At 44.4% G+C, this 14,549-nt stretch overlaps 1 protein-coding gene across 1 annotated transcript in view; it reads right to left on the reverse strand.

Annotated features, from left to right (window-relative positions):
- The window catches only part of CRHR2 (corticotropin releasing hormone receptor 2), a 284,318-nt gene that overhangs the window by 33,280 nt on the left and 236,489 nt on the right, over positions 1-14,549 (reverse strand). The window contains exon 10 of the mRNA XM_074986331.1: positions 7,876-7,961. Within this exon, the coding sequence (XP_074842432.1) occupies positions 7,876-7,961 (86 nt within the window). The remainder of the gene's footprint in view (positions 1-7,875; positions 7,962-14,549) is intronic.

The following is a 14,549-nucleotide window of genomic DNA, read 5'->3' on the forward strand; positions in this document are numbered from 1 at the left end:
TGCTGCTGCTAAAGAATGCTTTGAAATGCCAGACCTGGGGCCAACCGCCCCCTTTGCCATCTGTCGGCGGGCCTGCTTGTCTGGGAGGTGCTGCATTCATAAAGATGAGAACAACTGGCAGTCCTCACTTTATGCGGTTGGCACTGTGTGCTAGGCCTGGGAAGTGTACCTGGTACACTGCTGGACAGGTACCTCTGGATACAGTGAGCATGAGGGAACATAAATAGAAGAATGCCATCCAGGTATAAACAGACGCTGTTTCACAAAAGTCAACACAGCCGCACTTGGCTACACTATCTTACACGGGTCCTGTTAGCTCAGCGTGCGAGTACCTAGCAAACAAGAGCAGCTAACAGGGGAATTTTGTGAGGGAGTTTAGATGGGGAGGGTGGGGTGGGGGGACGACTAAGCACCACTTAAATTGTCCAGCTTCAATTTAAAGCCAAAAACAACCAAACAATCCATGTGACCCGCTTCAGGGTTAATAAGACAATGCAGGCAGAAGCCCAGCAGCAGGATGGGGGCTATCGAGTTTATTGCACCCAATGCAGCATGTATGATTACCTGCCCTCTGGGCAGGTGGCCTATGTATGCATCCAGTGCAAGGAGCTCCTGGCCCACAGAGACTGTGTACATACTGTGGAGGCCAGGGTGGCATGGCAGAACTGGAGCAGCTGAGAGAGACAGAGAGAGACACAAATGAGACTTTTTGGGACATAGTAGAATGGTCCCATTTCCAGTCTGACAGCCTCGGTGCTGTTGAGGAGGATGAAAGTCTCAGGGAAGGAGAACATCTACCTGGAGCAGAGGGAAATGATCCCACAGCCAGGACCCACCTTCCAGATGATGTCAAAGTATCCTCTCACACTGAGGATACCTTCAGGGCAGGGAACTCCAGTTATTAGGAAGAGGCGCGGGTTTTGGTTATGGGCGATTCAATCATTAGGAACACAGATAGCTGGGTTTGTGATGACCGGGAGAACTGCACGGTGACTTGCCTGCTTGGTGTGAGGATTGTGGATCTCTCAATACATCTGGACAGACTTATGTGCAGTGCTGGAGAGGAGCCAGCAGTCGTGGTACATGTTGGTGCCAATGACATGGGGAAGGAGAGAAGGGAGGTCCTGGAGGCCAAATTTAGGCAGCTAGGTGGAAGACTGAACTCCAGGACCTCCATGGTAGTGTTCTCTGGAATGGTTCCAGTTCCACAGGCAGGGCCAGTTAGACAGGCAGAACAGCAGGGTCTCAAGGCGTGGATGAGACAATGGTGTAGGAGGGAGGGGTTTAGATTTATAAGGAACCGGCGAAACTTTTGAGAAAGGGGAAGCCTATATAGGAAGCATGGGCTCCTCCTCAGCCAAAATGGAACCAGATTGCTGGCACTTAAAATGAAAAGGTCGTACGGCAGTTTTTAAACTGAGAGCTTGGGGAAAGCCAACAGGTGCCGAGGCACATGGGGTTCAGCTGGTGGCATCCCTTAGGGCAGGATCTCTTATTGGAGATTCTCTATGTCCTAGTAAGGAGGGGAGGATGAAACATGATAAACATGTGTGGCAGGGCCAGGGCCGAAGGCCCCCTCCAACGGAGCCCAAACGAGCAGAAAGGCCTGCGGAGCACCAGCGGGGCAATCACAGGCAGCTGGGTGGGAAATGGCTTGGGCTAACTGGGGCCAGCTGACTCCATGGCAGGCCTAATAAGAATCCTTTAAAAGCCCTTCACAGTGGGAAGGGCGGAGAGAGAGTGTGAGAGGCGAGTGGAGAGAGGCAAGGAGACCAGAACAGTGAGAGGAAGCAGGTTGGAAAGAAGCAGAAGAAAGGAACAGGAACACCAGAAACCACAAAGGGAGAGTGAGGAGATGCAGCAGATTGAGAGGGGGACTCGCCACAGCTGCAGCCTGGAGAAGGTACCAAGGGGAATCGTCTGGGGAAGTGGCCCAGTGAGAAGAGCTGCTGCAGCAAAGGCTAAGGGAGTCAGCCCTTCCCACTAGCAGTCACATAGGGTCCCTGGGCCAGAACCTGCACAAGTAGGCGGGGGCTGGGATCCCCCCAGGCCACCCCTCACCCTAGAGAGGGCAACGGGGCCCTTAAGTGGGTCCAGTGGACTGAATAGAGGCCAGAGGCCCAGGGATAAGACTGACTTTGTCACACATGATAAAACACAAATACTATCTGATGAGGAACAGTCATGTAAAACAGAGTCCCTTTCAATTACATCATGTAATGGCAGGCAGCTAAAGAGTGACAGGTTTTGAAAGTGCTTATATAAAAATGCTAGAAGTCTAAATAGTAAGATGGATGAGCTAGAGTGCCTTGTATTAAATGAAGGTATCGATAGAACAGGTATCACAGAAACTTGGTGGTATGAGGGTAATCAATGGGACACAGTAATACCAGGGTACAAAATTTATCGGAAGGACAGAACAGATCATGCTGGAGAGGGGATGACACTATACATTAAAGAAAGTGTAGAATCAAATGAAGTAAAAATCATAAATGAGCCAGACTGTACCATAGAATCTCTCTGGGTAGTAATCCCATGCTTGAGTAATAAGACTATAATGGTAAGGATATATTACTGACCACCTGACCAGGATGGTGATAGTGACTGTGAAATGCTCAGGGAGATTGGAGAGGCTAACAACATAAAAAACCCATTAATAACGGGATTTCAACTATCCCCATATAGACTGGGTACATGTCACCTAAGGACGGGAAGCTGAGATAAAGTTTCTTGACACCTTAAAGGACTGCTTCTTGGAGCAGTTAGTCCTGGAACCCAAAAGAGGAGAGGCAATTCATGATTTAGTCCTAAGTGGGGCACAGGATCTAATCCAAGAGGTGAATGTGTCTGGACCTCCGGGTGATAGTGACCATAATACAATTAAAGTTAACGTTTCTGTTGCTGGAAAAAATGCTACAGTGGTCCAAGACTGTAGTATTTATTTTCAGAAAGGGGAACTGCACAAAAATGAGGAAAAGTTAAACAGAAATTAAAAGGCACGTGACTAAAGTGAAATCCCTGCCAGCTGCACAGAAACTTTTTCAAGACACCATAACAGAGGCTCAACTTAAATGTATCCCCCAATTTAGGACATGTAGTAAGAGAACCAAAAAAGTGCTACTGTGGTTAAACAATCAAGTAAAAGACGTAGTGAGAGACAAAGAGGCATCCTTTAAAAAACGGAAGTTAAATCCTAGTGAGGAAAATAGAAAGGAACATAAACTCTGCCAAGAGAAGTGTAAAAATATAATTAGGAAGGCTGAAAAAGAATTTGAAGACCAGCTAGCCAAAGAATCAAAAAGTAATAGCAATTTTTTTTAAGTACATCAGAAGCAGGAAGCCTGCTAAACAACCAATGGGGTCACTGGATGATCGAGATGCTAAAGGAGCATTCCAGGATGATAAGGCCATTGCAGAGGAACTAAATGGTTTCTTTGTATCAGTCTTCATGGCTGAGGATGTGAGGAAGATTCCCAAATCTGAGCAATTCTTTTCAGATAACGAATCTGATGAACTGTCTCAAATTGAGGTGTCATTAGAAGAGGTTTGGGAATAAACCAATAAACTAAATAGTAATAAGTCACCAGGACCAGATGGCATTCAACCAAGAGGTCTGAAGGAACTCAAACGTGAAATTGCAGAACTACAAACTGTAATTTGTAACCTGTCATTCAAATCAGCTTCTGTTCCAGATGACTGGAGGATAGCTAATGTGATGAGTATCTTTAAAAAGGGCTCCAGAGGTGATCGTGGCAACTACAAGCCAGTCAGTCTGACTTCAGTACCGGGGAAACTGGTTGAAACTCTAGTAAAGAACAGAATTGTCAGACAAATTGATAAACATAATTTGTTGGGGAAAAGTCAACATGGCTTTTGTGAAGGGAAGTTGTGCCTCACCAATTTATTAGAATTTTTTGAAAGGGTCAACAAGCATGTAGACACAGAAGATCTTGTGGATAGAGTGTACTTCGATTTTCAGAAAGCCTTTGATAATGTCCCTCACCAAAGGCTCTTAAGCAAAGTTAACTGTCATGGGATAAGGGGAGAGGTCCTCTCTTGTATTGGTAACTGGTTAAACGATTGGAAACAAAGGGTAGGAATAAATGGTCAGTTTTCAGAATGGAGAGAGGTAAACAGTGGTGCCCCCCCGGGGTCTGTACTGGGACCAGTCCAATCCAATATATTGATACAAAACTACTCAAAATAGTTAAGTCTCAAGCAGACTGTGAAGAGCTACAAAAGAATCTTAATAAATTGGGTGATTGGGCAACAAAAGGGCAGATTAAATTCAATGTTGATAAATGCAAAGTAATGCACATTGGAAAATATAATCCCAACATATACAATGATGGGGTTTGACTTAGCTGTTACCACTCAAAAAGGAGATCTTGGAGTCATTGTGCATAGTTCTCTGCAAACAGTCACTCAATGTGCAGCAGCAGTCAAAAAAACTAACACAATGTTGGGAATCATTAAGAAAGGAATAGGTAATAAGACAGAAAATGTCATATTACCTCTATGTAAATCCATGGTACATCCACATCTGGAATACTGTGTACAGATGTGGTTGCCTCATCTTGAAAAAGATATATTGGAACTGGAGAAGGTTCAGAAAAGGGCAACAAAAATGGTTAAAGGTATAGAATGTCTGCCATATGAGGAGAAACTAATAAGACTGGAACTTTTTAGCTTGGACAAACAATGATAAAGGGTGGATATGATAGAGGTATATAAAATCATGATTGGTGTGGAGAAGGTAAATAAGGAAATGTTATTTACCCCTTCTCACAACACAAGAACTAGGGGTCACCAAATGAATAGGCAGCAGGTTTAAAACTAACAATAGGAAATCTTTTTTCACACAATGCACAGTTAACCTGTGGGACTCCTTGCCAGAGGATGCTGTGAAGGCCAAGACTGAGTTTAAAAAAGAACCAGATAAATTCATGGAGGATAGATCCATCTATGGCTATTAACCAGGACGGGCATGGAGGGTGTTCCTAGCCTCTGTTTTCCAGAGGCTGGAAATGGGTGACAGGGAATTGATCACTTGATGATTACCTGTTCTGTTCACTCCCTCTGGGGCACCTGGCATTGGCCACTGTCGGAAGACAGGATACTGGGCTTGATAGACCTATGGTCTGACCCAGTATGGCTGTTCATCTTCTTACCTCGCAGTCATTTAGCTTAAATGGTCAGGAGTTGGTGATATTCCCCTTACAGTGGCGTGACTGAGGCACAGAGAGATTAAGCATCTTGCCCACTTGCCTGGCACAGCCATGAAGATACAGTCTAGTACCTCAACCACATGACCATTTTTCCTCTCACTTCTTCTACTCTGGGGAGGAATTTGGCCCCCATATCCCTAAATTTCCTGAAATAAGGATCAGAATAATTCTTCTACTCTCTGATTTCAGAAACATTTGAGCTAAACCACGGAGAAGAATGGATTATAACATAGTTTAATGCCTAATCTTGCCCTGGGATTCCAACTGATATGGACAGATGCTGGATTATTGTCTTCCAAGAAATGGGCAAAAGCCTTCCATTTGCTGTTGCAAATTAAACTAGCACTTAAACAGCATGGCATTCCTGTGTGTCTACAGAGTCTTCATAAACAAACTGAAGACAAAGAGAAGGTGAAAGGCTAAGAAGATAAGAGGGGGACAGACCAATGAAATGCTCTGTCACCTTATGGAAACGCTGAGCATTAGGTTTGAAAAAAAAGAATGAGTATAAAATAAGAAGAAGCCATCATAATTTCTCAGTGAAAAGGAAGGGAAACAACAGACATCTCCACATGTTCAAGGTGTCTGAGCCTCTGCTCAGATCTGGCAGACAAGAAGTTGAAAGTCTATCCCAGTCACTGGCAGTGCGGAGCAAGTGGTGGTTAGCTGAGGGCAAGGGGAAGGGCAAAGAACAACTGCCACAGCACCAGGGCCCTGGGGCTTTTCTGTCAGCTGCTGTGGCTGCTAACTGAGGCGACTCAAAGTCCCAGGAACAAGCACAGGAGAGGCGCCCGGTGAAAGGTTGCTGCTCATGCTGCTCATCCTGCCACCCAACACTGCTGTCTGGACCCAGTGCAGCTCTCCAGTGACCCACGGGTGAGCCACAGACATCCATTACCTCTACCGTGTTTTCTCTCCAGACTCTCTCTGGACCCCCTTTCTCCACTGCACTAGCAAGAAGCCTGAGTGCAGCTAACACCTTGAGATTCTTTTCTGGTTGTGTGAGTGATTTCCCCCTCGTACAGGCACAGCTATTGTGCTGGTGCCTGGCATGCTGGCCAGTTTCGTCACACCGGTACCTTGTGCTCCTGACTGTTTGTTGCACCCACTGGCTGTTTATCATCTTACACTTTAGGACATGGGCTGCTCTGTACTCCTTGTTTCCTTCAACTTCCTACTGCCTTCACTGGGAGTTTAGGAATGAAGCTCAGGGACCCACATTTGTGCCTGCACATTAACTATTTATTTGGCAAATAAATAGTGGTACCTCCAAAATTGTGGGCAGGCACACAGAGGCAATTTAGTACAGGCTGTGCACATCTACACTCATCAACCGCGATCCATAAATCTTCTGCTCATCATGGCAGTGGATTACAGTAAAACGCCATTTGTACAGCCATTGTAGTATATTTTTGAAACAGGTACTTAAATGCCGTCCTCCCAATCATATCTGACAGAGGAAAAAGTAACTTTCTTCATGTGTCACATTTTACATCACACTGAGGCAACTATTGTCAGTGAAAATGATGGTGAAAAGGATGGTGCTTGGTCCTGCCAAGAGGGCAGGGGACTGGACTCGATGAGCTCCCGAGGTCCCTTCCATTTCTATAAGATGTCTGTCTCCCTATATTTATTATTTTTGACAGTGGGCCAAATTCCTGAATAGGTGTTTTTCCATAGGCAGAGTAGAGCCACCTCAGTACCCTGAAGCATGTCAACAGGTTAGGAGCAGAAGCAGCGGACATCTGTCGGCCTGTAAATCCCACTGGCATGTATTTCATAGAACACTAGGACTGGAAGGGACCTCGAGAGGCCATCGAGTCCAGCCCCCTGCCCTCATGGCAGGATCAAGTACTATCTAAACCATCCCTGACAGACATCTATCTAACCTCTTCTTAAATATCTCCAGCGATGGAGATTCCACAACCTCCCTTGGCAATTTATTCCACTGTTTGATGGCCCTGACAGTTCGGAACTTTTCCCTAATGTCCAGCCTAAACCTCCCTTGCTGCAGTTTAAGCCCGTTGCCTCTTGTTCTATCCTCAGAGGCCAAAAAGAACAAGTTTTCTCCTTCCTCCTTATGACACCCTTTTACATACCTGAAAACCGCTATCATGTCACCCCTCAATCTTCTCTTTTCCAAACTAAACAAGCCCAAGATCTTACCCAGGCATGTAAATGGAATGGGCGCAAGAACGCATGCACATTTAAAATAATTTAGAAATGAAATTGTGCCCTAGCAAAGCACGCCTAACGAATGAGATACGATCATCAAGCAGGCCTGCCGATGAGGGGAAAGTTGCCCCTGGGCCCAGCATTTCAAAAGGACCCAGAGCCCTGGCTGTTGCCACTGCTCCACACAGCTCTGAGGAGGGGGCAGTGGTGCAGTCCAGGCATTGCTAAGGGCTGACTGCCCTAGGCCCCGCCCCTTCTGACATCTTGTCCCAGGCCTGCAGTGGCAGCCAGCCCCACTGGTGCCAACTGCAGGTGTATAGTCCTAAAATACAAATGCAGCACAATGTCAGGGCCAGGGGTAGACTATGCAGTATTTTAGGTATCTAATTAATAAAACCCTACAGCGTACATACTGCACGGAGGAGGTCAGAGCATTTCCTATAACAACTGGGAAAAGCACTGGTCACCTTACCTGTACTGCATTGTCTCCGAAGTGGTTGAAGCTCTCAGTTTCGTCATTAAAATCCTAACTATGTTAAACAGAAACACAAAATTTATCTGGAAAAGGCAAGGGAAAGATCAGTGAGCTAAAACTGTAATTAGAAGATGAGATATAATAGGGAAAGACATAAATAGTCGTACACAGTGAACCTCATCCCAATGAAGCCAATGAGTGACTTCAGTGAGATTGGGATTTCTCCCCCAGTATCAGTATGCATGTAGTCCAGTCACTTTCAGACAGCAGAAGCCGATGCCATCTGAAGAGAGGTTTGTCAATCCAACTATGAGGCCATAAATTCCTCCAGAGGCCCTAGAGATCCAACCCTCCCACTCCATCTGCGAGAAACAGAACCATTCCAGCCAGATGAGATGCCAGAAACTGGTTGAGAATCCAAATGGGAAGCTACAGAGCTACTTTCTAATCCTGCATATTCCTTCTTCCCTTCATAAGCCTGGTTTCTGCTGGCATGTAGTGTCTGGTCTTGATGCAGATTTGGAAACACCTAGAAATCAGGCCTGATACTCATTTTCATGAATGTTAGTGACTGGAAGCACTGCAGTATTTGTACTCAAAGTAAGCCACCGAGGAAAATCCTGCAGTGACCTTTTACAGGATGTACCTGAAAAGTAAAACGTTAAACACTAACTAATCTTCCCCAAATAGCAATGTAAATGTAAAGCATTTATTGTGAGCCTCTTTGGGAAGTCTTCAGCCAGCACAAAATCCAGGTTTCCTCATTTCAATCTCAGGTATAGAAGTTTTACACTGGTTCAGCTTTACAGACATCAGTGGATTCCTTCCCCATTGACAACGATTTTTATTGTGGTCACTAGAAACCCCAGTGATGGGCTGCGACCCAGTTTTGTTAGGTGTTATGCAGGCACAGAACAAAAATACGTCATCCGAAAGCATTAGAGAGGGCCATAGCTGGAAATGGGGCACTGAGTGGGATGGTCTGGTGATTAGAGATGGTACTGAATTTTCTCCTTCTCTCTTTCTTTCACTCTCTCCCTGGTATTTGGCCAGGTGCTTCTTGCTCACAAACCCAGGGTCTAACTGATCACTACAGGTGGTCACAAAGGGATTTTCTACTTGTCCAGATTGGCTGATAGATTGGCATGTGGATGGAAGCTGTCTCAAACTTGAATCAGAGCCTGGGCTTACTGTGCAGTGTAGACATATGCTCTTTTGAGATTATTATCCTTGGTGCACAGACACCACTCTGACAGGACATACATAAAACCTGTGATACACAGAATGTCTATGGGTAGAAATTCCATATTTGAATAAAAGGAGTCTAGCATTAGGAATATACTACTGAACACTTGACCACCATGTTGCTCGTGATTGTGAAATATTCAAGAGTTGGGTCTACATTATAAAATTTTGTCAACAAAAGTGGGGTTTTATCGACAAAACTCATGGAGTGTCTACACCTAAAATGTGTTCTGTCAAGAAACGGTTCACAGAACGCAACAGTTTTCTTGGGAGAGTTCCATCGTGCCTGTACGAGGCAGAATCTGTTGACAAAACTATAGCGTAGGCACCCTGGGAAGCCCTCTGTCAAGAAAGAGTGCTTCTGGTTCACCGGGTAGCCTTGTCTACAGAGCTTCTGGTCAGCCATCCTGTTGAGAGAGGGCCGAGCAGTCTGGCTGCTCTCTGTTGAAAGAGCAGATTGCTCTTTTGAGCTGCTTCTTTGTGTAGACATGATCTGTCGACAGAAGTTTTGTCAGAAGATCTCTTCCGAGAGTAACTTCTGTCAACAGATTGCTGTAGTGTTGATGCAGCCAAAAAGATTAGAGAGGCCAGACATGCAGAAAGCACAATAATAATGGATGATTTCAAGTACCCACATATTGACTGAGTGACCTTGACGCAAAACAAAATTCCTAAACACCGTTAACGACTGCTTCTTGGTGCAGCAAGTCCTGGACCCCACTAGGAGGGAGGCAGTTCTTGATTTAGTCCTGAAAGGAGCACAGGATCTGGTCCAAGAGGCAACTATGGCTGAATCGCTTGGTAATAGCAACCATAATGCGTTAAATTTACCACTCTTGTAGGGGGACATTTAACTTTAATTTAACATTTAACTTTAAAAAGGGAACTATGCAAAGAGGAGGACGTTCATGAGATGGAATCTAGAAGGAGCTGTTTTGCCAGCAAAACCCGTGGAGTGTCCAGATTCCCAAGCACGTTCTGTTAACAGCAAGGCGACTGAACGCAGCCCTTTTGTTGACAACTGTACCCCACTTGCCACGAGGAAGAATGCCTCTGTCGATAAAAAGCTGGTCTAGACGTTCCAGGGGGGCTTCTGTCGACAGAAAGGGCTTCTGGAATAGTGGGCAACCCTCCCTGCTGTGCTTCTGGTTGGCCCTTTTGCTGATAGAGCGGCTGGGCAGTCCGGCCGCTCTCTGTCAACAGAGCGGATCCCTCTTGTGATCTGCTTGGCAGTCTGGCCGTGACCTGTCAGCAGAAGTTTTGTTGGAAGATATCTTCTGACAAAAACTCCCGTCAACAAATCGCTCTAATCTAGACATAGCCTCAAAGAAGACAAAGACATTGCAGAGAAGTGAAATAAATTCTTTGCATCAGTCTTCTCTGCAGAAAATGTGGGGGACAGTCCCACATCAGAGCTATTCTTTTTCGGTGATAGATCTGAAGTACTGTCCCACATTGATATTGATATCTCAGGAGAAGTGGTTTTAGAACAAAACTGGCTGGGTCCACATGAACCCCTGCCTTTCGGAAGGGGCATGTTAATGAGCGGGTTCGAAAGATGCTAATGAGGTGCTCCCATGAATAGACAGGGCCTCATTAGCATAATGGCAGCTGCGGCGATTTGAAAGCGTGCTTTTCGAATCGCACGCCGCCCATAGAGATGGGGACCTTCTGAAAGAACCCCCCCAGTTTTTTAGAACCCGTTCTTCCTATCTGGTGTTAGGAAGAAGGGGCTTTCGAAAACTGGTGGGTCCTTTCGGAAGGTCCCCATCTGCACAAGCAGTGCACGATTCGAAAAGCTGCACTTTCAAATAGCTGCGGCTACCGTGATGCTAATGAGGTGCTGCATATTCATGGCATCGCTTCATTAGCATCTTTTGAACCCACTCATGAAAGGAAGGGGCTTGTGTAGACACAGGGACTGATAAATTACACAGTAATATTGCCAAGTCCAGCTAGTATATATGCAGGAGTTCTGAAGGAACTCAAGAATCAAACTAGTAACTGCTGTCTCCCTGTGACTGTCACATATGACTTATTGTTGAAGCAAGCATCTGTGCTAAACGACTGGAAAATACCTAATACCAGGCTGGTTTTTAAAAAGGGTTCCGGAGGTGAGCCAGGTGAGCACAGGACAACGAGCTTAACCTCAGTATTGGGCAAACCAGTAAAAACCACAGTAAAAATAGAATGAACACAGTTTGTTGGGGAAGGGTCAACACAGCTTGTGTAAAGGGGAATTGTTCCTCATCAATCTGTTAGAAGTCTTTGAGAGAGGCAAGAAGTGTCTGGATATGGGTCACTCAGTCTATATAGTGTATTTGGATTTTCAGAAAGTCTTTGACATGTTTTATAAAATGCCCAAATTCATATTTCATTGTGGGTTTCCTCTGAGAGATTCCTGGGGCCCAGACTGTGATGGTCTCTGAAGGGCTGACTTCAGTGCAGACTGAACCTCTGGGTTTTACTTGGGTGCCACCCCTAAACACCCTCCTACCCATACACCCATAACCCTCTCACCCAAGTCTGGCAGACACCCAAATCCGCCTGGACTAAGGTGAGGTGGTCGTACACCTTGGGAGTCTCTTTTGTTTGGACTGGTAATCCAACACTTTGCAGCGTGGACCCAGGCCAAGCCACTCAAGTGCTAATTGTTCTCATTGTTTTCCAGTGGTAGAACTTTGCAGTTTGGCTGCTCACCCTGGACTAGGGGAAACCTGATGCTAATCAACAGAGGTAGCTCTACTTTAAAGACATATACTGAGTCAGGAACACTATTCTGCTGGCTGCCCACAAAAGCCGCCTATTAATTTTGATGGACATATGGACCCAATTCTTTAATTAAGCTGAATCTACACAGCACTCCCCTTCCAGAAGGGGAATGCAAATTAGTGAGATAAAAATGCAAACAAAGCATGAATTTACATATCATATACTTCATTTGCATATTCTTGTGCGATCACACTTCCAGAAGAGACTTTTCCAGAAGCAACAATAGCCATGTAGACCCCGCTTCCAAAAGAACCCTTCTGCATTCATTTCAGGAAGAAGGGTTTCTTTGAAAATCAGATTTGTTTTCCTGAAGGAATCCCATCTACATAGCTGTTTTTGCTTCCGGAAGTGCAATTGCATGAGAGTATACAAATGAGGTGCAAGACATGTAAATCCTCACTTCATTTGCATTTTCCATCTCACTCGTTTGCATCCCCCTTCTGGAAAGGGAGCACAGCGTAGATGCAGCTTTAGTGAAAATTAACATAGAGCTATTTATGTTGTTAAAACTACTATACTGAGCTACACTGGCAGAGGAGCCACCCCCCAGCTTTTTCATATTGTCAATGAAGAAAGAACATCTGCTTGGAAAGAGAAAGAGAAATTTGATTTTAAACCATTGTAGGCTATCTAGCAAAGTGGAGGATGTACCTATTTCTATAGCTCTGCATCAACAAATCAATTAATCTTAGAACTAGACAGCCTTGAAAAAGAAGGCAAGTCCATAAATGAAGACATACACATGGATATTTAAGAGAACTGATGCTCATAGCCTGGCTCTGTGGTCTCTGTCTGACTTGATATCTTTTCAGTCTGTGTTTACATGGCATGTCTTCAGCTTCTTAATGGAAGGGATGATTAAAGGCTTTCTCCTGATTCAGAATGAAGGGTACATTGCAAAGACCATATCACTCAGCTGGTATAGAGCAGCCAAGCTCTTCTTATTCCTTTACTATTATTTATTGAGCGCTAACAATGTTTGCTGCTGGCTAAGGCAAACTATACACAGCTCTTTCCCCAGAGAGCCTATGAGAAGAATTGGGCAGGAAATGGTTTTCCAGTCTCATGAGGTTTTTCAAGATCTTGATATTTTTTTCCTGCCTCAACCTGGGTGAAAAGTTAGAACTCATTTTTTAATGAACTAATAATCTGAAGAAAATTTCAGATGGGGTTCACTGAATTTTGACTTAAAAAAAAGTTTATTATGCAACTAAAACTTCAAAAGAAAAATAATTTTTGAACCAGAAAATGGAGCCTTTCACTTCAAAAGCAAAAATACTTCAATGCAACCATTATTCTGAGGTGCATTAACAGGAGTGTTGTGAGCAAGACATAAGAAGTAATTTTTGCGTCTACTCTGCACTGATTAGGTCTCAACTGGAGAACTGTGTCTGGTTCTGGGCACCACATCTCAGGAAAGAGAAACTGGAGAAGGTCCAGAGAAGGGCAACACAGTGCTTAAAGGTCTAGCAAATACGACTTATGAGGGAAAATTGAAAAAGCTGGGCTTGTTTAGTCTGAAAAAGAGAAGACCAAGAGGCCACATGATAACAGCTTTCAAGTATTTAAAAGGGTGTTACAAGGAGAAGGAAGAAAAATTATTCTCCTTAGCCTCCCACTGATAGGACAAGAAGCAATGGGCTTACATTGCAACGTGGGAGGTTTAGATGAACACTGGGAAAAATTGCTAATCATCAGGGTGGTTAAGCAGTAGAATAAATTGTCGGGGGAGATTGTGGAATCTCCATCATGGGAGATGTTTAAGAGCAGATTAGACAAACGTGTCAGGGATGATCTAGATGGTGCTTGGTCTTGCCATGAGGACAGAGGACAGAGCTTGATGGCTTCTTGAGGTCCCATCTAGTTCTTGTATTCCATGATACTAAAAGCCAACGTATTACATTTGCAACTTGTCTACCTCTTGCAACATACCAGATCCCCCTATGGCTCTATGAACATAATAATAGTGATGGACGTTTCAACTTCTCTAGGATAAAAAGTGATTGAGTGTAAGATTTCTGAACCAGACTTATTTCCCCACAGTGCCTACACATTCCAGTAATATCATAATGTTGTGGTATTCCCTGTCCCCTACACACACCCCAGGCTCCCTTTCCTAGTAATTTCTGGGGTGTAGATATTCCTTCTTGTGAATTGCCATCTATTCATTTATGCCTCAAAACCCCCAAGCTCCTTTCTTCACAAGAATGACTATAAATGATTGCAAAAATATTTTCATGAGACCCTTTGCAGTGAAATCAATATTTGGATATTATCCACACTGTTTAATATCTTTTCCTGGTTCATAATAGGTTCTCTAGCTATTTCTCTGTCCCAGGAGTATTGGTTCATATGTTGTAATATGAAATTTGTCTGGTGATTTGGTACAAATTTGCAGCTTTGTAATAAAGTATTGGAAATACATGTTTTTAATAGATGTTTTATTCATGCTGCAAAGCAGCTGTTACCAGGAGGCACTTGGAGATTCTAGAGGGGAGGCATAGTAGAAGTTGAATAAAAATTGTCATTTTCTTGCCAAAAGTTTAGGGGAAAGGGAGGGAGACAGAGGAGATTGAAAGACTTAAAACTGTTCCTGTGTATCAGTCTGAAACCTCAGTGCTTTAAACGTCTCAGAGTTGCAGTCTATGGCTGTG

The sequence above is a fragment of the Carettochelys insculpta genome, chromosome 2 (assembly GCF_033958435.1).
Source record: "Carettochelys insculpta isolate YL-2023 chromosome 2, ASM3395843v1, whole genome shotgun sequence".
Lineage (NCBI taxonomy): Eukaryota > Metazoa > Chordata > Testudines > Carettochelyidae > Carettochelys > Carettochelys insculpta.